General features: G+C 37.8%; 1 protein-coding gene across 2 annotated transcripts in view; it reads right to left on the bottom strand.

Moving 5' to 3' along the window:
- Positions 1 to 20,681, bottom strand: part of ATP11B (ATPase phospholipid transporting 11B (putative)) — a 105,393-nt gene extending 84,712 nt beyond the window's left edge. For both annotated transcript variants that reach the window (XM_037525166.2, XM_054700401.1), the window contains exon 1: positions 20,518 to 20,681. In XM_037525166.2, the coding sequence (XP_037381063.1) occupies positions 20,518 to 20,544 (27 nt within the window). In that variant the 5' untranslated portion in view covers positions 20,545 to 20,681. The remainder of the gene's footprint in view (positions 1 to 20,517) is intronic.
- Between the last annotated feature and the right edge of the window lie 568 nt (positions 20,682 to 21,249).

Below are 21,249 nucleotides of genomic sequence, written 5' to 3'. Positions count from 1 at the left end.
TAGACTGCATGAGGCATATTTATCCAGCTTCTACTTTGTTACCACATTAACATAACATTAAGTTATGGGATAAATTAAAGAAAAAAATAAATTTGAGGGTCTGAAAGAATATAGAAATCTTTTAGACATCAAAACAACTGAGACTGAGAACCACTGATATTTTTTTTTCTAAATCACACAAAGATGCAATTACTATTTAGATTTAACAAAATGAGGATCTTATTCCCCAAATACACACACACACACACACACACACACACTCTCTCATGTGCAACATTTATCACTAGAATATTCATGGATATACGTGTGTATATACATACATATAAATGCATGCACTTTCTAGGAAGCAATGTCTACCTTTCGCCATTCATCTCTACTGAATGATCGAAATTAGTGATCATACACTAAAGACTGATTTCTACAGTTATTTCAGAAATGTTCCAAAAATAATTTTTAAATCAAACTGAATTTTAAATTCAGCATCACCACTTGCCAAGGTATCATCATAAAAATGGCAATTCCAAATGGATAATAATACTGTTTTTCTCTTACCCCAAAGATGCTATAACACTTTTTATGAATTTTGACTCACTTTTTTTAGTAGTGATTAATTCACCTGATCTCATCCAATCACACTGGATACATATACCTGTAGGTACAAGTGTGTATTTTTTTCATATACAAATAGCTAAATTTTGCATTTGTGACTGTAGTATAAGTACAGCTAAATGACCTTTATGGAAATTAAACCTATAACTTTAGTTCATTAGCCTCATTTTCTCTGCAATGAATTAAACTAGTGGTGAACTAAATAAAAGAATGAAATTGTCTAAAAATGAAAAAAGTGACTTAGATCAGGGTCTATAAATAGGCCCAAGTCACTGAATCTCTGGAATTTTATGTAAATTTGCATACATATGCATTTTTCTGAAAAGTGATCATAGTTTTCACTGAATTTTTGTGATGCAAAGTATTAAAACTTATCTAAATTTTGCTTTGTAATTAGTCCCCCATTTTCATAGTCCATATTTTTAAAATACATAACAGAATCTTTCAGTAACACTTCAACTTTAAGAGGAGTTAAAACAAATATTTGTTATCAAAATTAACTGTATAACTATATTGCTATTATCCACTTAAAGTATAGTTCCATACTATTTGCAGCAAGCACTATCAGCGGTTCTACGGCACGGAGTAAGAAATACAATCCCAACTCCCTAATCATTAGGTCAAGGCTACATGCAAGGGTTCAGACACCTTTGGTATATATTACATTTTTTTGCTGCTATCTCAGACTACACATTTACACAGTAAACCCTTTGATTCTTGCTTGCTCCTTTCTCCTCTGATTTCATTGTGTCCTGGACAAAGCAATGACGATATAATGCTATTATAGAATAATGCTATTCTAGTCACCCTGATTTTATTTTAAAGCCCATAAATATTTTGAGTATAGGATTTAGAAGCATACAAATTTAAACTATTTAAAAATAAAAATTCTCAAACTCTAAAAAAAGACCTCATTTCTGTCTGGATTTGTTAGCATATGTACAGAAACTAAAAAAAAAGCCTGTGAGTATTTAAGGTGGAAAAAAATCTCACGATGACATTTAGAGGAAGAACTGACAGCATACAAGATTTATTTAAAACAACTCCTTTTATAATTTCAAATTGATGAGATCTAAGGAAATTCAACTAGCAAACAGCTATTTAGTTTTTGGAAGTTGATCTTTTGTACAAAATTTGGAAATGAATCACATTTTACATTTTCACACCAAATGTACTATCTTAAAATCCCAAAGTTTATGAAAAATAAACTCATTACAAATAAAAGAGCTGAGACTGAAACTATAGCACTATAATTAAATATTGCCACATTTCTTTAACCGAGAATTCATCTGTAGCACATTCAGTGATCAATTTGTGACTCTTTTATTCCTATACATGATCTATATTTCCTCCGTAACAGAAAGTTTCAAAATAAACAAAATAAAGTTTTAGAATCAAAACTACAATAGTACCATTATTAATATTAATGAACAGAGCTTTATTTACAGGACATATGACTTATATGGCCAAAAGTTATTTTTGTTGGCTATATGGTCCAATGTCAACAGGCACATGAAATGGCAGAGCAAAAATACAATGTTTCTGGAGAAGAATGGCCTAATGTCAAACTCAATTGTGAATTTCTATTCCTGGATATAGACTCTAAATAAACCTGTATGTGGGTAGTATAAGAACAAGATGATTTTACACTATTAACAGACCAAAGAAAGGTGATAGGGAATAACTTAAAAAGTCCATGATAGAAACAAACACAGTGATTTAACTTTTGGTTTTACACTACATAATTTTAACTACAGAATTCAGGTAGTCCGGGCTCCCAAGAACTTGGGTTCAGTGCCGGGTGGGTTGAGACTCACTCTTTAGCTATACAATATAAAATTTAGAATGATCTTTGATGCCAAAGTTCTTAAATGCCAATGCTTTACCATTTCTCATAGGTTATGTATTACTTCTTACACATGGTTCTTTACTCCAACATATACTTCCAGCAAAAGATTTCTCATTTTTCAAGTTTTAGCTTAATGGTTTCCTTCTCAGTGGAGAAGATATTCCTTCCTTCCCCAGAAATTAAGGAAGGCATTTGCCCACCAAACTTTTTATACACTTCTATTACAAATTCTATTAGATTGAAATGTAACTGATCATCTGTTTATCCAGCAACCCTTCCAGATTTTAAGATTCTTAAAGGCAGCATGTGCTAATTATTTAATGAATGTCAACCCTTCCAGATTTTAAGATTCTTAAAGGCACAATGTGCTAATTATTTAATGAATGTTTACTGATTGGAGTAAATTATCTAGTTCTCAGATTCTGAGTGATTTTAAAATATATTTAATAATAAACTTTCTCCCAAATTGAGAGAATTTTTATTCTCATCGAAGTCATTTACCACAGCTTTACCATTGATGGAGGGTTCATTTCCAGATGTCAGAGAAATTAACTTCTATTAGAGAAAAGCAAGTCAAAACTGAAAGGAGATAACATTTCATACCTATTAGTATAGCAATTTGGGAAAAAAAAAGCAGAAAATAATAAGCATTGGTGAGTGTGTGGAGAAACTGGGATCCTTGTGTACTGCTGATGGGAATGTAAACTGGTGCAGTCAATGAACTTAAACAACTTGAACAACAAACACTATGAACAACAAAAATCCATACAATAATGATATGATCCAGCAATCCCACTTCTGGATATATACTCAAGAGGTGAAACTAGGAACACAAATATGTATCAGCACATGCTTGTTTTTGGCAGTATTATTTATAACAGTCAAAAAGTGGAAGCAACCCAGATTTCATCAAAAAACACAAAATGTGGTATGCATATATACATACACACACACAAAGAAAAAAATGGAAATTTTGACATGCAATGATGTGGAAGAACCTTGAAGACCTTTCACTAAGTGAAATAAAAATACCACAAAAATATTGTGTGACATCTTATATAAGGAATAATAGCCAAATTCAGAGACAGAAAGGAGAATGGTGGTTGCCAGAGGCTTAGTGAAGGGGGAGAATATCGAGATGGTGTTTAATGGGCAGGGTTTCAGTTTGAGAAAATGAAAAAGTTCAGAAGATGGATGCACAACAATGTGATTTTACTTAATGTCACATAATTATAACTACGCACTTAAAAATAGTCAAAATGGTAAAACTTAAGTTATGTACATTTTGCCATAATTAAAAATGTTTCACCCACTTAGCTCATTACCATGGATTTTTTGGACTAAGCGAGTTTGGCCCTGATTCAACCATGGTAGTGAATGTCATTTGCTGCACTGGTGATTTCTATGTATGGAATCACAGAGACGTTTATGATAAAAACAAATGTGTGAGGTTGTTTTAGTTTAGGTCAAATTTAAAAACTATAGTTCCTAAAAAAGAATATAAGTTTCTATAACAAAGAACACTAAACATGATTTTCTTTGTATGTTTATCCGGTTGAGTATTGGTCGGATAAGGATTGAAACTAGTAAATATTACAACCGATGGTGTGTCCAGATTGGAGACAGATGATTGCCCGCTGTTCCCCTCAGCTGTGTGTTTCAGTTGGTCTGCCTGTTCTGTTCCCTACTCTGTCTCTGGTGGATCCTCTCACATACAACCCTGCCCCTGCATCTCTGGCCTGTACCCCAGCTCTTATATGCATAAATAAATAAATCTTTAAAAAATATATCAAAAGCAATTGGCTACCACCTTATGACAGGTTGGAGATATGTAGTCAATCAAAAAACATCTTTTACACAGCTTCTCCAAAATTTAATATTCTAAATATGTATCAGTCATAAAATTCCACCACAAAATTCTCAACAATAACACTAAAAAGTGTTTTAAGGTCAGACTTAGAAATGATGGTTGAACCCTTTTTAGGTTGTTTAGGCAAGAATTGACATTAAAGGCAGAAAAAAGTAAGAAGGGTGTAAGGATAATGGAGAATTGTCCTATTGATTTTTTTAAAAAAGATTTATTTATATATACAAGCACTGGGGTACAGGCTAGAGGTTTGGGGGTAAGAGGATTCACCCAAGACAGAATGGGGAACAGAACAGATTGACTCAAATACACTGCTGAAGGGAGCAGCTGGCAAGTCAGGAAAGGCCTGCTGCACCATGTGGGTAGCTCCCTGGCTGGGAATTGAACTCGGGCTGTAGAAGCTGCAGATTGCTTCATAGGTTGCATCTTAACCCCTTGCGCCACCAGGGAGGCCCTGTCCTATTGATTTTGTATCTAGGAAACCTGTTTTCAGGAATGACTGAGTCAAAAAAAAAAAACCTCTACTAAGTAAATAACACGAGCAGCAATAACAAAACCCAACAATTCTGAATTTCTACTGGCCCCATTTTATATATTCTAAACACTGTACTTTTGACTTTGCTATAAACATTTTTAATGTTTCTCAAGGCCCATAATATTACTACTCTTCTATACAAAGTATATGCTGTTCGTATTGTCAGATCAGTACAACATAATACCAAGTATTAAAATTTAGCAAATTGGGAGAGTTTTAAAGAGCAATCTTGGGCCAGGGGCCATTTCTGAACTGAGAGGCTTATATCACCTTCAACTTCTTTTCTGAGTAAGGAGAATTCAAAAGGCAAGGAGTGGAATTCCACAAAGAAGTTTAGGGAAGAAAAATCTTACTCTCCAATGCAAATCTTGTCAGTAGAGGAACAGAGGAGTTCTAGTGGAAGTACACCAACTATGAAAAGAATCTCAGCATCCAAACAAAAAAGCGTGAAAAAGGTCAGAGCTTCCTGATAACCAAAGACAGCAGAGGACAATGACAGAGAAAAACTTCTGAAGAAGATACCGATCCCTTCATTGCCCTTGAAAATGCCACTGGTCAACCTGTTTTAACAAGGACATAGGGTAGGCCTGGTGGAGTGAATTAATGCTGGGCACTAAAGGCTAGAGAGAGGTTTATGAAAGGATCTGTGAATATGCATATCCGAATCAAGAGAACTCCTAGCAAAGGAGGCTAGGATCCAGAAGCAATCACAGAGAAAAGCAATAGTGGGCAAAGGGAAAATAGCTCTGGAAAGTTCAGAGGAAACTAATTCTCCTGTAGTGGTTTCTTCTGAAAAGGGGATGCCTGTGCCTGTCCTTGAATCTTTGAAGGGCCTACTACTACTCTTAAGGGATACAGTGGTAATAACATGCTATGTTTGCCTCCTGAAACAGAAGAATTACAACCATGGCTGGAAAGATGGAGGATGTAGAACAGTTACTACAAGAATCAAAAGATGTCAGATGGTATGTGTCCTTACAAGTCTCTCTGGGTTGGTTTCTTGTGTAATTTCACACAGAACAAGCCCATAACTGAGAAACAAAGGCAGTGTGTGCTTTCTTCCTGTTCCCTGCCTGCATTTTTCTATGCTCACACCTAAGGACAGGGTGTGCTCCAAATATGTCCAAAGGAATAGGGTATTGATTAAAAGCCTCCAATTAGAATGTGGTACCAGGAATAAGGTTACAGTTATGATTAATTAATGATAAAAAAGATGACTACAATCAACTCCTGTTGCTACTCACAGTTGAACTCTGTGAACTCTGGGTCACTCCACACCCTACATGCTTCCTACAATTTAATGATTTCTGAATGTTAGATATTTTAAGCCAAAGTAAGAGCTACTATTTTCTCCCCTCAAGCATGTTATATATATAAAACGAACTTTTTTAAAGTTTTCTTAGTAACCTGAGACTTACGGTATGGTTCTGGGATAAACACAGGACACTTAGCTGGTATTTCCACTTGTAACTGTTCCCTGTGGTTTCTGCTGCTTAAAAATGTTTAAGGTTACTTCCAAACATAAATATATAATGTACTGCAGTTAAAATGGATATATAAAAAATTCCTTATATTTTAGGAGACTATTTTCATTTGGGGGCAGATTATTATGGTCTTGGTAGGATTAAAAACAAAAAGCATGAAAAAAATTGTCAACCAAAATAATACTGCTGAAATAATGTTTCTAAATGCCTATACTTCTATACTTTGCTCTATAGGTTTTTCTACATTATTAAGAAAATTGTTTGCTTAAGAGTGTGTCCCCTATAGTCATTGAGAAAATGATGTGTAATAGTTTTCTATTACACATGAGGGATTACATGCCTCAAAGTCAAAACTTCTTTTCAGGAATGAGCCAAGAGAAGGAAAGAAGGCTTCTAGGGGGCATTTTGGAAATAAAACTTTTATTGATTTTCACAATGATGGGGGCAGAGTAGAGCTACTGCATTTTATGTGTGGGTAGATGGTTGGTAGGGCAGAGATTAGATGTACTCCAATGCATTATAAAGCAAGAAGACAATATGGGTAAGAGAATTCTCAGGGATATCATTTAAGATAGATGTGGAAAAAAAGAACAAGCAATGAGAAAGGTCATCAAAGCAGAAGGAAAACAAGAAAAGTTGTATTGCAGAAACCCAAGCAGTTGCAAAAACGAATTGCTTTATATACTGCAGTAAAAGATGAAAACAGAACAGAAGGCTATTGAATTTAATAATTAGTAAATCACCGGTGGCTTTTGCTAACACAGTTTGAGTAGAAAGAGGTACAAATGGATGGGTGAAGGGGGGGGCGGGAGAGGAGGATGGGAAAGAGGGAGGAGTGGTCAAATACTGAAGAGCAGGATCAAGGGAAAGGTTTTTAGTATAAGTGAATTAAAAGCACATCTTCAGGTTTGAAATGAAGAATCTGGCAAAGAGGGGAAAAAATAAAGTTACAGAGAAGAAAAAATTATTTAAGGATCAGGAAGAAAAAAATCACCAAGAACCACAGCGTTTAAAGCATTAACTTTGGGCCTCCCCGGTGGCGCAGTGGTTGAGCGCTGGGTTGCGAAGCTGCCCGCGGCCTCTGCGGTGCCAGTTCGATCCCCGGCTGCTCCCCGGCCACCGGAGGAGGGTCCCACATGGCGTGCAGACCTCTCCTGCCGCCCGCTGCTCCCCTCAGCAGTGTACTTCGGTCCTTCTGCCTGCTCTGCTCCCCGCTATGGCTCTGGTGAATTCTCTCATCCTCCCGCGCTTCTGACTGTACCCAGTGCATGTATAAACAAAAACAAACAAACAAACCAGCAAACAAATAAATAAAGCATGCCTCTATAAAATAAAAAAAAAAAAAAAAAAATAAAGCATTAACTTTGGAAAGGGACAGGGTGTCTTCTCCTTTGAAATGGAAAAAATGCTGTTACTTGATCATGAAAATTTAAAAAGCTCAAAACATATACCAACATATTTTCTAATTTGGTAGTAACTCTAAGAAATACCTTTGTAATAAGTTGATATACTCAAGTGTATTTATAGACTTCATGTCTTCCTATGGCTTTCTGCATATATTCCTATCTATCTCTAATGGAAGCTTAGACTAATGCCACAAATCAGATCACCAGCTGTTGTCACTAAGATTCAGCTAACTCTAAACTTCACATTTGCTTTTTTAAAATTACTAATAGATATTTCTTGTATAATAAAAAAACAGAATTAGAACTCCTTAATTATAAGTGGCTACATGACTTCTCAGTGCAAAAGGCACTGATTCACACAGTTTTGGACATCAAAGATGAGTAGAAAAAATTTAATTAGGAAACTGACATCAAAATTGCTAGATTTTCAACAAATGTTGGCAAGGATGTGGAGAGAAAGGAACTCTCCTGCACTGCTGGTGGGAGTGCAAACTGGTCCAATCACTATGGAAAGCTGTGTGTAGATTCCTCAACCTACTAAAGATGGAGCTTCCATATGATCCAGCAATTCCACTCCTAGGTATTTACCCAAAGGACACAGAAACATTAATTCCAAAGAGCACCTGCATCCCCTATGTTTATAGCAGCACAATTTACAATAGCTAAGCTTTGGAAACAACCCAAATGCCCAAAAATAGGTGACTGGATCAAGAAGATGTGGTACATATACACAATGGAATATTACTCAGCATTCAAAAAAGATAAACACATGCAATTTGCAGCAACATGGATGGAGCTGGAAGGGATCATGCTCAGCGAAAAAAACCAGAAAGAAAAAGAAAAATACCGGATGGTCTCACTCACAACAGGAATCCAGAAAACCTAAATAAGGGACCAGGAAAAAGAATAACTATAAGAAAGAAAAAAATCAAAATCAACAAACAACTATGAACCAGAGATACATTTGTGGGGGGATGGTGGGGAAAGGTGGGATTGGGGTCAAAATCAGGGGGTTGCAATTGTATGGGGAATATAAAAATTTAAAAAAAAATTTTTTTTAAATTGCTAGATTTTGGGCCTCCCCGGTTGCACTAGGGGTTAAATGTCAGCACTATGAAACTATCTGCAGCCACTGCAGCACAAGTTCCATCCCAAGACAAGGAGATAACCTATATGGCACAGCAGACCTCTTCTGCCTCACCCACTGCTCCCCTCAGTAGTGTATTTCAATCAATCTGCCTTTTCTGCTCTCCTCTCTGTCTCTGGTGAATACTCTCATCCCCTGCACCTCTGGCCTATAACCCAGCTCCTGTATGCATAAATAAACTTTTTTAAAAATTGCTAGATTATTATTTTTCCATACAAGAATATTAACAAAAATAAAGTAGGGAAAACAATCTAAGAATTAAAAAACAGTTCTCAAAAATATGAGAAATTGCCACAGTCTAAATCTTAAGAACACAAGATGGCTAAATGTAATGTGCTATCCAGATGGGAATTAGAACCAAAAAAAGGTTATTAGTAAAAAAATAACAAAATCGGAATAAAGTATGGAACTTAGTTAAAACCATACTAACATTGGTTCACTAGTGTAAGGCAGTAAAGAGTGATGTGAACAATAAGAGAAACTAGGTGAGGATAATGTTTAGGAATTCTTTATATTATCTTTGCAACTTTCCTGTAAATCTAGAAATATTCTAAAATAAAGTTTATTTTTTAAAAGTTAAAAACAACATCTATAAAGTCAAGTAAACACACACATGCTTGTGAGTTACATCGGCCTCGTTTTCCTCCTTTTGCCATAGACCACTGAATGTATCTTCACTTGGGAACCCACATTCTAGACACTATGAAGACTGCTAAAAGAATCTGTTATTAAGAATTCTAACTTTCACTGTCTCATATGAAGCTTCCAAATTAAAAAAAAAAAATTAAAACATATAGTAGAAGAAAAGTTGACCAAAGCTAGCAGGTATGCATGCATCAGTTCTCTTTAAGATTGCATAAAGAACTGAATCCACAAAGTCTGAGGGTCTTCTGTACATCTGAGAGGTCAGTTCCTTTGCAACATTTAAATTTCAATAGGAAAACAAAGTTTGAGAACTATTTCCGTTTTTCAGCAGTAAAGAATCAAATTCAACCACACATTTTTGTTAGAGTTTTCTGAACTTTTATATTACATAGTGGAGAACTGAGATAAAGAAAACTGAGATAAGCAGGTATATCTATATTCTGTAGCTTAGCATATGAAAGAGTAAAGACACAATTTCCTAAGCAACAAGTGATTAAGACCAATCTGACTATGTAACTGGAGTTTTATCTTCCAACTGTACTCAATGCACAAGACTCTTCAAAACAAAATCTCAGAATAACAGCGTAACACAGATATTTACTGAGAAAATGTGTTTGATACTATGTTAGGCAATGCACTAAATTTAAGTAAAAATAGTTGAGCCTTCTGAATTATCAAGCCTGAAGTATGTCACTTGTTAAACTATCCTATAATTCAATTTAAAAATTCAATCTATAAATACTATGAGTATATGCTAAGCAATATGCTTAAAACCATGGAAATACCAAAATGAGAGGTGCCCTGAATTAAACTTCATTTTAAAAAATAAGGCCTTAGGGCCTCCCCTGGTGGTGCAGTGATTGAGGGCTGGGCAGTGAAGCTGCCTGCAGCCTCTCCAATGCCGGTTCATCCCCCGCCACAGGCAAGGGTCCCACAGGGTGTGCAGACCTCTCCTGCCATGCCCGCTGCTCCCCTCAGCAGTGTATTTCGTCAGTCTGCCTGTTCTGTTCCCCGCTCTGGCTCTGGTGAATTCTCTCACCTTCCCGCGCTTCTGACTGTACCCAGTGCTTGTATAAATAAATAAATAAATCTTTAAAAAAAAAAAAAAAAAAAAGGCCTTTTTGTAAGCATAACGAAGTGAAACAAATAAAACACCAAGTAAAATGAGTTAAATTTTGACTAAAATAGCAGTAAGTCATGAGATGACTAACTTCTTTTCCTACAGAAAATTACCAAATACATTCTTCTGAACAGAGTCAAAAGTATGGACAATTTTATTATAATTACCATGAAAGTTATTAATAAAAACGGACAACTATCCTATCAGCATTTCCAATTTCTATTTCAACATCACAACATTCTTAAACTTCCATATAATTTTTGGGCTCTTAAGGTTCAAAATTAAAAATAAAAAAACACTGAAAAACTTTCAAAAAATTGCTGTTCAAGATCAACTTAAATATATAACATTTTACACTGAATAATATTTTTAAGAAGAAGTAAACATAAGATACAAGCAAGGCCTAATTTCTTCTGGTACTTAAAATAAGTCACCTTGAATATGGCCATGTCTGAGTAACTATGGGAACTTTTGATCATGTCTTTCCTTTTTCTCTATAAACCTGCTATTCCCATCCCCAGAGCACCACTGTTGCCTAGAAATATCTTCCCCGAACCCATTTCCTAGTCTTTCCTCACTCTCAGGAAGATTTTAAATGGTAGGATAGTGCTGCTACTGCTAATTCTCTTACACACTGCTAAACTCCCTGAACTAATTCTGGGTTCAAATCTTGTCCCTGGCTTTAACTAGTAATTGAACTTGAAAGAGTCCATATTTCCTTTTAATTTTCATAAAAGCAAAGACAGATAAGTTTTGTTTTTTTTTTTTTTTTTGCCTTAGTTAAAAAGACTTACCGAGGCATAAAATAAGATAATCATTTCTGGAATTAGGGACTAAGGCTTTGGGATTCTAGGTTTGGAAATAGGTAGTCTAAAGTTCACCTCTAATGTCATGATTAGGATTAACAAGGACTTCTCTGAACTAGGAACCTAGTTTCACATTCAACTAAAAGGAGATGGAAAAAAAAGTGTACCTTTAAATATACATAAAACCTCCAAAGAGATAACAGTGTCTATTTTAAAATGAGACAAATCAGGCAGATATATGCAGCAAGAACCATATGGAAATTAAAGAAGTCCAATAATAAATTCTGGAAGTGAGAAATAATCATTTAAATTAAAAATTCAAAAGACAGAATGAACTCTGGTGAGAGAATCAGTGAACTGGAAACCAAAACTAAGAAATTTACACTAAAAGCAGCACATAGAGAAAACAGATTAGAAAGATGAAGGTGAAAAAAAAAAGTTACGAGGCATAAAGAACAAATTATTGTCAAGCAAGAGTTTAGAATAAGAAAATTAAAGGCTGAGAAGCAGTATTTAATAGAAAGAGATGGCTGCAAAATTTCCTAAACTTTAGAAAAAGACTGAAATACACACAAGTGTAGAGAAGGAAAAACAAAAATAACATGAAAAAAAATGGATACAACACAGAAAAACTACAAAATACAAAGGACAAAAAGATAATCTTAAAAACAAGTAAAAGAGCTCACCAAGTAAGTAATTAAAAACATTTTATACTGGCAATAAATGTCAGAAATCATCTTAAACATGCTGAAGTAACTGCTAACCTAGAATTCTGTATCTACCTAAATTAGTATTCAATATTAATTATAAAACATTCAAACACATAAAAATGAAGAATGTACCACCCATGAGCCCTTGCTTAAAAATAACTAAAGAATATAATCCAGCAAGAATAAAAATAATCCAGAAAAAAGAGGTGGTATGCAAGAAATAATAGTGAGTAAAAGCAGTCACCAAATCCTTGTAGTGCAACAAAATGAATAGCTGTCAAAAAAATTAGAAAACAAGGGGGGCCTCCCTGGTGACACAGGATTAAAGTCTCAGGGCTATCAAGCTATTGCCAACCGTTGTGGCATGGGTTTGATCCCTGGCCAGGGAGCTAACCTACATGGCGCAACAGACCTGTCCTGTCTTGTCCAATGCTCCCCTCAGCAGTGTATCTCAGTAGATCTGCCTGTTCTGCTCCCCACTGTCTTGGTGAATCCTCTCACACCCCCTCCCTAGCCCCTCTGACCTACACCCTAGTTCTTGTATGCATCAATAAATAAAATCTTTGAAAAATAAAGAAAATGCTTTGAGTTTAAAAAGAAACAACTATAATACTCACAGGATATAACAATTTTATCTATGTATGTAATTATGGGATATGAAAAATATCTGCAAATCATATCTGGTGGGTCTTATAACTCTTACAGTTTGATTTAAAAAAAATGTTTTAATGGGTAAAAATCTGAATAGGCATACTTCCAAAAATGATATACAAATGTCTAATAGGAACATGAAAGGTATCTGAAATAGTCATTAGAGAAATGAAAATTGAAACCACAAACAGTTACCATGCACAACCACAACCAAGGCTACAATCAGAAATGCAGAAACAAGGGCCTTCCCGGTGGCGCAGCGGTTGAGCGCTGGGTTGCAAAGTTGCCCGCAGCCTCTGCAGCACTGGTTTGATCCCCAGCTGCAGGGCGAGGGTCCCAGATGGCCGCAGACCTCTCCTGCCACCTGCTGCTCCCCTCAGCAGTGTACTTCGTCGGTCTGCCTGCTCTGCTCTCCCCTCTGGCTCTGGTGAATTCTCTCACCCTCCAGCGCTTCTGACTGTACCCAGTGCTGGTATAAATAAATAAATCTTAAAAAAAAAAAAAACTATTTAAAAAAAATGCAGAAACAAGAGTTGGCAAGGATATGAAAACAACAGAATCCTTATACATTACTGGTGGGAATGTAAGATGGGGCACTTTGGAAAACAGTTGGGCAGTTCTTCATAAAATTTAAAGTATTATAACCATATGATCCAGTAATTCCACTCTTTATACCTGAGAGAAATGAAACTATACATCCACATAAAAACTTGCAGATGAATGGTCAAAAGCAGCGTTATTTATAAAAGCCAAAAGGTGGAAACAAACAAAATGTTCATTAATTGATGAATGGAAAAACAAAATGTGCTATACCCATATAATGGAATATTATTTGGCAAAAGAAAAAAATTAAATACTGAAACATTCTATAACATGGATGAACTCTGAAAACATACTAGATCAAAGAGGACAGCCATAAAATCTCATATTGTAGGATGTCATTTATATGAAATGTCCAGAGCAGGCAAATTAAGATACAGAAAGTAGATGAGTGACTGAGTAGTGCTAGGGGATAGATGTTTGGGGAACAGAAACTGAGAATTAGTGGAAAAGGGCTACTAAAAACAATATTAATTGTACCCTTTAAGTGGACAGTTTAATATGTGAATTATATTCCAAAAAGCTGGATTAAGAGGAAAAAAGTAGAACTAAGCTATTATGTAATAATAATGTAGAAGACGAAATATAGTAGTTAAAATTTTTTAAATTCCTAAATGATTTGTAGATGGGCAGAATATAAGCATAGCTAGAAAAATTAAGAATTAAACACAATTCAGGGGCCTCCCTGGTGGCACATGGGCATAAGTCTCAGCACAATGAAGCAATCAACTGCCATTGTGGCATGAGTTCGGGATTAGCTCCCTGGCAAGGAGGTGACCCACGTGGCGCAGCAGAACTCTCCTGTCTCACCGGCTGCTCCCCTCAGCAATGTATTTCAGTACATCTGCCCGTTGTGCTCCCCACTCTGTCTCTGGTGAATCCTCTCACTTCCCCCCCCCCACACCTCTGGCCTACACCCCAGTTCCTGGATACATAAATAAATCTTTTTTAAAAAAAGGATAAAACACAATTCATAGCCATATCATCATCAAGAGGGAAACATGAAGGAAAGAAACTACAGATACAAGGCAATCAATCAAAATCCACAACAATTTTTTACAGAATTAGACAAACTGATTATAAACAACAGAATATGGAAGAGGTAAAGCTGCAATGCAAAAATAAAAGTAAAATAAAAAGGATCAAGGGTTCTGCCAAATCAGGTAACAGAACATCATACAAATGCTATAATTAAGTCAGTGCATTATTGCTATAAGAGAGCAATACATAAATGAAACAGAATAGAGACCCTAGAAAGAAAACAAAATATGGGAAAGAAAATGCTGGCTTCTGACAAAGAATGAGGAAAAGATGGTTTATTCAATATGTGGCACTGGAACAAGCAGCTTTCCATATGAAAGAAAATAAATTCCTTATTCTATGTACAAAAAAAATTACGAGTATATTAAAGACCTAGATGTTGAAAAACTAAATTTCAAAGTGTTTTGAAGAAACACTAGATCCTGAAATAGGTAAGTTAATAAAAAAGCAGAAATCATTTGCCAAATAAATGTATCTACAAATAAATTTAAAATCATACAAAAAAAACGACTCCATCAACACACTTAAACACAAGTGACAAACTAAAAGAAGATATTTACAACATATACAAAAATTTACATCTAGACTACAGAAAGAAATAAAACTACCCAATAGAAAAATGGGTAACCTATTTGTATTAGTGAGATACAGGACACTTGAATCTCCCTAGCAATCAGGAAAATGCAAATTAAAACAAAATGAGATACATTTCATACCCATAAGGTTGGTAATATTTTTTTTAAGTCCAATCATACAAATTGTGTCCAAAGTGTAGAGAATGAGTAACTCTCATGTTTCAGAAAATATTGTAACTTGGCAATAGTCACAAAGTACTTATCCCACACTCCAGCATTCCACTTGTTAAGTATTCTAATTAAAAAAAACAAAAACAGAGTGGTCACTGCAACATTTTTTTTGTAATAGGAAAAAAGTGGCAATAATCCAAATAATCCACAGGGAAGATGAGACTCTTAGAAGACTGGCTACGGCAAAAGTTGCTTCAATTTGGTAGATCCAGTGCCTAACAATGTGCAATCAAAGAGTAAGTGTTCAGAAAATGTTTCAGTGAAGGAATAAATGAGAAAGAAAAGGTATTATCTAAAAGTGGATGCAAAGTTGAGAAATAGCTTTTGTTCCATGGAGGACTTGTAGGAACTGAAGGAACCAGCAGGTAACTGGAGGAAGAACATTCCATGCAGAGGTAACAGCCAAGGTAAAGATGCTGAGATTTAAGCCTGACACTTCTGATGAGCTACAAGGAGGCAAGAATAAATAGTCATGGGAATAAGAAATGATTTTGGAGGACGGGGGCAGGGCACAAGGTGGGGGGGATACACAGCAAACAAAAACTGTCTTTTACTCTGAGCAAGACAAGTTCCTAGGGTTTAAACACAGGAATTATATGATCTAACTTGTAAATAAGATCACTCTGGCTGCTATGTTGAAAACAGAGTATAGGGATAGACGGGATGGCAGTAATGATAATCATAAGGTTCTTTGTAAGATCTGGGCAAGGTCTCTATTTTAGTGCTGTTGGGATACTTGGGATTCCTCTAATGCTTCACCTCTTTAAGCAAATAAAAAAAAAAGGATATCTAATAATATACATGTCTGAACATAGAGCGTAGAGATTTAAAAAAAAAAAGATCTAGGTTCTTAAACATTAATTCCTGAGGTTAAAACTAACCTAGTCACACCAAAAAATACCATCACAGGCCTATGCTTCATTTTCCCACTCGGTTCATTCCTTCAGAGAGAGGCACAGAACGCAAATACTTTTTGGTGGATTTTGGTAGGTGAGTACATACAATGGGCCAGCTGTTATGCTGGGTGCAAGGAATAGAAAGATGAACAAGATGTGCCTGCCTCCCCCCTCCAGATATTTATATTCTAGTAGCTGAAATATCTAGACTTAGATAATGTGCTATATAAGTACACGTTCACTTTCATTGTTATATAGCAGTACTAATAAAAATGTGATAGGAGCCACTAACGCATGTTTTCAAATTGCTAGTAACCACTTTTTTAAAAAAAGTAAAAATTATACAGGTAAAATTAATTATAACAATATATTTAACTTTATCCAACACATCAAAAAATATCACTTAAACATGTAACCAATACAAATAATTCTGATTTTTTTTCCCTACTGTTTCTGAAATCCTTTATCTCATACTCTAGAGAATGTCTATTTGAATTAGTCACAATTTAAGTGTATTAGAGAGCATAATATGCAGGATAGACCATTTTTCCCCTAGAAAATTGAAAAGATCTGACAGTTACAGGTAAAGAACAAAGTAAAATAGAGGGATTCTTGAACATGTTCACAGGTGAAAGGAAAAGATTAAGATAGTAAACACACCACAGATAATTGATGGGAAGTGCAGGAAAACAGGATGAAAGAACAGGATTAAAGCACAAGTAAACAGATTAATTTGGGAGAGAGGACTGTCACACCTTCCTTTGTGACAGGTAAAGGGAAGAATTAAGTACAATTAAGTATAAATTTGATGAGTGTGAGTGGGTGAGAGAACAGAAAGTTGACAGAGTTAGGTTCACAGCTTCTCATTTTTCTCAATCAGAAGAGAATCATACCAGTCCTCCCACCATTGCAATACAAATATGATAGAACTACATTTATGGGACAATTTAAATAACAATATCCTAGTATTACCATAGGTAATTGCATTTTTGTAAAATTACAGCAATTTTCTAGCAAGATTTCTTCTGGATTGGTCAATCTTGTTTTCTGTTACATATTTCTCAACACAGAAGCAATACTATGGATTCATTCTTTCCTCATCTACTTATCATTTATTTAGCAAATATGCACCCAATGTCCACTCTATGTCAAGCACATGTGAAAGTGTGAGCATACAGATTAATAAGGCCCTCACCGACCTACATTTGTTTCCCCATTATTTAGCATATTACTATATTTTGGAACACAATAAAGCATAGTATGATATTGACCTGTAAAGAAATACTACTTGTCAGCCAAAAGACTTTCATTTAAGTCTAAATTAGTTCTGTCCAATAGAATTTTCTGTGATAATGAAAATGTTCTACTCTGAGCTGTCCAGTACGGTAGCAAATGATCACATTAATTTTAATTTATTAGAATTTTAATAGTCAATGTGATTAATGGCTACCATACAAATCTAAGTACTAGAATACAGTGAGAAAGTAATGGCATTTCCCCTCTAATTGAGATGCTGGCATCTCTAGTAAGTTAATATGCATAATATGCTGCTAGAAATTATACACTATGAAAAATACTAACTGTACCTGAGAAAATTTTCTTAAGTGTAAAATAACCTTATCACTGAACTAGAAGAGATAAAACAAGAGAAAAAAGGTAAGAATATACCATTCTTTTCACTCTACTTCTATAAGGGAGAAGTATCCCTTGGTAAAGTACCAAATATCCTGATATCGCCAATTCTCAAGAACCTCCTAGGTTTTCTCATTATGCCAAGCATTGAAAGTACTTTGTGAAGTCATCAAGCTTTTTTTTTTTAAATTAGGGATAAATTATGAGAGCAGAGGAGCAGTTTCTATAATAAAATGACCTTTTTTTTCTGGGAAAACATAATTGTTTAAAATCAAGATTACATTAATGAATAAAGTGTTATAACCCCAAAAATTCTGCCCCTGTGATTTGCTTATTAATTTTTCCATACCTGTCACATTCATCTGAATTTTAAAAATGAATCTACTGCCAAAAGATATAGTGACATAGACCAAACAGAAATACAATCTCAAGAACTGATTTGAATAATTCCTAGTGTAGCTAACTAGATTAGCGCCTTATGATTGGGATAGTATAACATACTTTCATTATTCTGTATATCCACTAACCTTATTGTATAATTTATTTTTTATTTATTTATTTATTTTTTTTGCATGTCTTATTTATTTATTATTTGTTTGTTTGTTTGGTTTATACATGCACTGGGTACAGTCAGAAGCGCGGGAGGGGGAGAGAATTCACCAGAGCCAGAGCGGGGAGCAGAGCAGGCAGAAGGACCGAAGTACACTGCTGAGGGGAGCAGCGGGCGACAGGAGAGGTCTGCTCGCCATGTGGGACCCTCCTCCGGTGGCCGGGGAGCAGCCGGGGATCGAACCGGCTGCAGAGGCTGCAGGCAGCTTTGCAACCCGGCGCTCAACCGCTGCGCCACCGGGGAGGCCCTTATTGTATAATTTAAATGACTGTACAAATTTAATCAGAGACACAAAGTCCTAGATTGGCATAGGTCTGATTACACACTTAGAAGATATGATAACTTAAAAGTAAAACCAGTGAGGTGAGCAACTAAATGTCAGGGACAGCATTTTTTATGCACAGTAGCAACTTGTTCAACTTGTTAACCACCTGGTAAGATAGTTGTCTTGTAAATTAATCACACAACCTGCTGTCTTTCCTTTTAGTTGTGTTCATTTGAAGTCAATTTAAAAAACATTACCAGATTGTCTGGGAAGATGAGAGTGGTTATACAACCAGGATTTTATTCAGGTTAAAAAATTACCTAATGGAAGTGCCAACTTAATCTAAATAGGAAAAGCTTGAAGAGTACTACTTTAGAATGATCTTCATAGGACATAAAAACACCATCAAGTAAATAAGCCTTACTTGAAGATTGGCAAATCAAAAGCATGAGATCAGACCTGTAATAATTAACTTCCAAAGTCAAGTTACTGCGCTACCACTTAGTGCAACAAAGCCAAAGTATTACAACAATATGGTATTACAATGACATCATTAGCTTGGCTTCCTAATAAGGCCTGGGATATTTAAATTTACAATTAGCTAAAAATAGACCACATTTGTATGAAAGAGTGGCAGAGCTCTATCTAATTTTATTTATAAGAATTTTTTTTTTTTTTGAGAATGATGCCCACTGCAAAATAAATTAACAGAACGCTGGCTCCGAATCACCACACTTCTTAATTCTTAATATTAAAACGCTGTTCTAAAGGAGAGAAAAAGAAGTTTCAATGCTTAATTCCCACAAAATCTTTACAGATCTGGCCTTCTGAGTCAGTAAATGAAAACACTGAACTCTCCAAGCATTTAATTAATGCGATTTAGAAATTAAGCAGCAACCAGTAGCACACCTCATCATAAGAGGTGAGGTTAGGCTTCTATCAGCCACACGCAATTTCTGCCCTAATTGTCACTGTTGCCTCAGTGCTGTATTTTCTGGGCTGTAGTTGCCAGGAGGCAGAGCAGCTTTTTTTTCTCTCTGAATTAATTCTGAGAAAGGTGGCGCTTTTTAATATGCTTTATATGACCCTTTTCTAAGGTTTCTTTTTTCTCCAGCTGTGCCAGTAAAGCTGAAAAGTTAACCACTGCTACCAAATCTGTCAGGAGGAGGAGGAGGAGGAGGAAAACTAGGTTCACATTTCAAAAGTTTCACTTTGGGTGGGGTGAGAGCCAGGTAAGAAGTAAACCACAGGCAGTCTTCCCGAACTCTCAGACACATCTTCATCGGAGAGCGACGGGGTGCTCCAGTCTAGCTTTCCCTCGGTCAGGCCTTGGGAAAATGTTCTGGTTGAAGGATCGAGACTTCAGAAGGTGCTTCCCCCCGGCCTCGCCGGATGATAAACACAACCTGGATTCGTGACTCTCTCACTGAAAACACTGACCACAAGGGGCCGGCGGGCCGGTCCTCCCCCTCCCTTCCCTCAACCGTGATCCTAATCGCTCGGGGCAGGGACCCCCAGCCTCTCCCCGCTGCCCCGGCCCATCCCAGCACCCACTTTCCTGCCCTTCTCTCGCCCCGTTTCCCCAGGCGGGAAGCCCACCCCGCCCGGACGCCGGCCTCGGGCAGCGGCCGGGCCGCGAGGAGGCGGAAGTAGCCGGGAGCGCGGAAGCGGGGCCGGGCCCTGGGCGCGAGGCGGCGGCTCCGGGCCCCGCGCCCCGCGGCCTACCCGGCGTCCGCACCCCAGGCTCGCGGCTCCGCGCCGCCGGCCCTTCCCCGCCGGCCGGGCCCCAGAGGCCGCGCGGGGCCGGGCTCCCCGGGCGGAGGGGCCGCGGCACCTACCAGCTGCTGCCGGACCCAGCGCCACATGCCCCCGCCGTCGCCGGCCCGGTCCCGCGGGACGCGGGGGCCCAAGGGCTGCAGGTGGAGGCCGACGCGCCAGAGGGGGAGGCCGCGGAGCCCCTCTGGCCGAAGTTCCAGTCGCGGCTGCCGCCACAGCCACCTCACGCCCCGCGCCGGGTCCCCATCTCTCGGCGGCGTCCCCGAGTCCTACTGGCGCGGCCCCGGCGCCGCCCCCGCCCGGCGCAGCTGAGCCGGCCGCCGCGCCGCAGCCACCTTCATTATTGACCGTTGTCACCCGAAGCACCGCCGCCACCTCACCCCCGCCCGGCCCCCCGGCCCCACCCGGGCCCGCCCCCGGCGCCCGGCCCGCCCCCGGACGTGACGAAAGGGGCGGTGCGGGCCCAGGGGGTCCGGGGTGTCGGGGCGTCGGGGCGCCCGGCCGCCGTGAGGAACCAGGGGGTCGGCCGGGTGGACGGGGCCGGCCTCCAGCCTGGGCGGGTGCCGCGCCCCCCACGCGGCTTCAGGCCTCACCCCCAGCCCGGGTGGTGGGGTACGCTTAGGTCGCGTCTGTGGGTCTGTTCCCCGAGTCTGCAGCTTCTGGCCGACTCCCCTGTTTCTGCCTCCTGTTGCAGGTCTGTGTCTAGCGCTGCCTTCTTCGATTCTCACCTGGAGTTGTCCCCCCACCACCCTCGGCCCCGGCCCCTTAACGTGCAAACGCACGATCTGGAGTGT

This window comes from Talpa occidentalis, unplaced genomic scaffold, assembly GCF_014898055.3.
Source record: "Talpa occidentalis isolate TD23 unplaced genomic scaffold, MPIMG_talOcc4v2.1 talOcc4.4, whole genome shotgun sequence".
NCBI lineage: Eukaryota > Metazoa > Chordata > Mammalia > Eulipotyphla > Talpidae > Talpa > Talpa occidentalis.
Note: the sequence above shows the minus strand (reverse complement) of the source record. Positions and strands in the feature narration are given on the sequence as shown.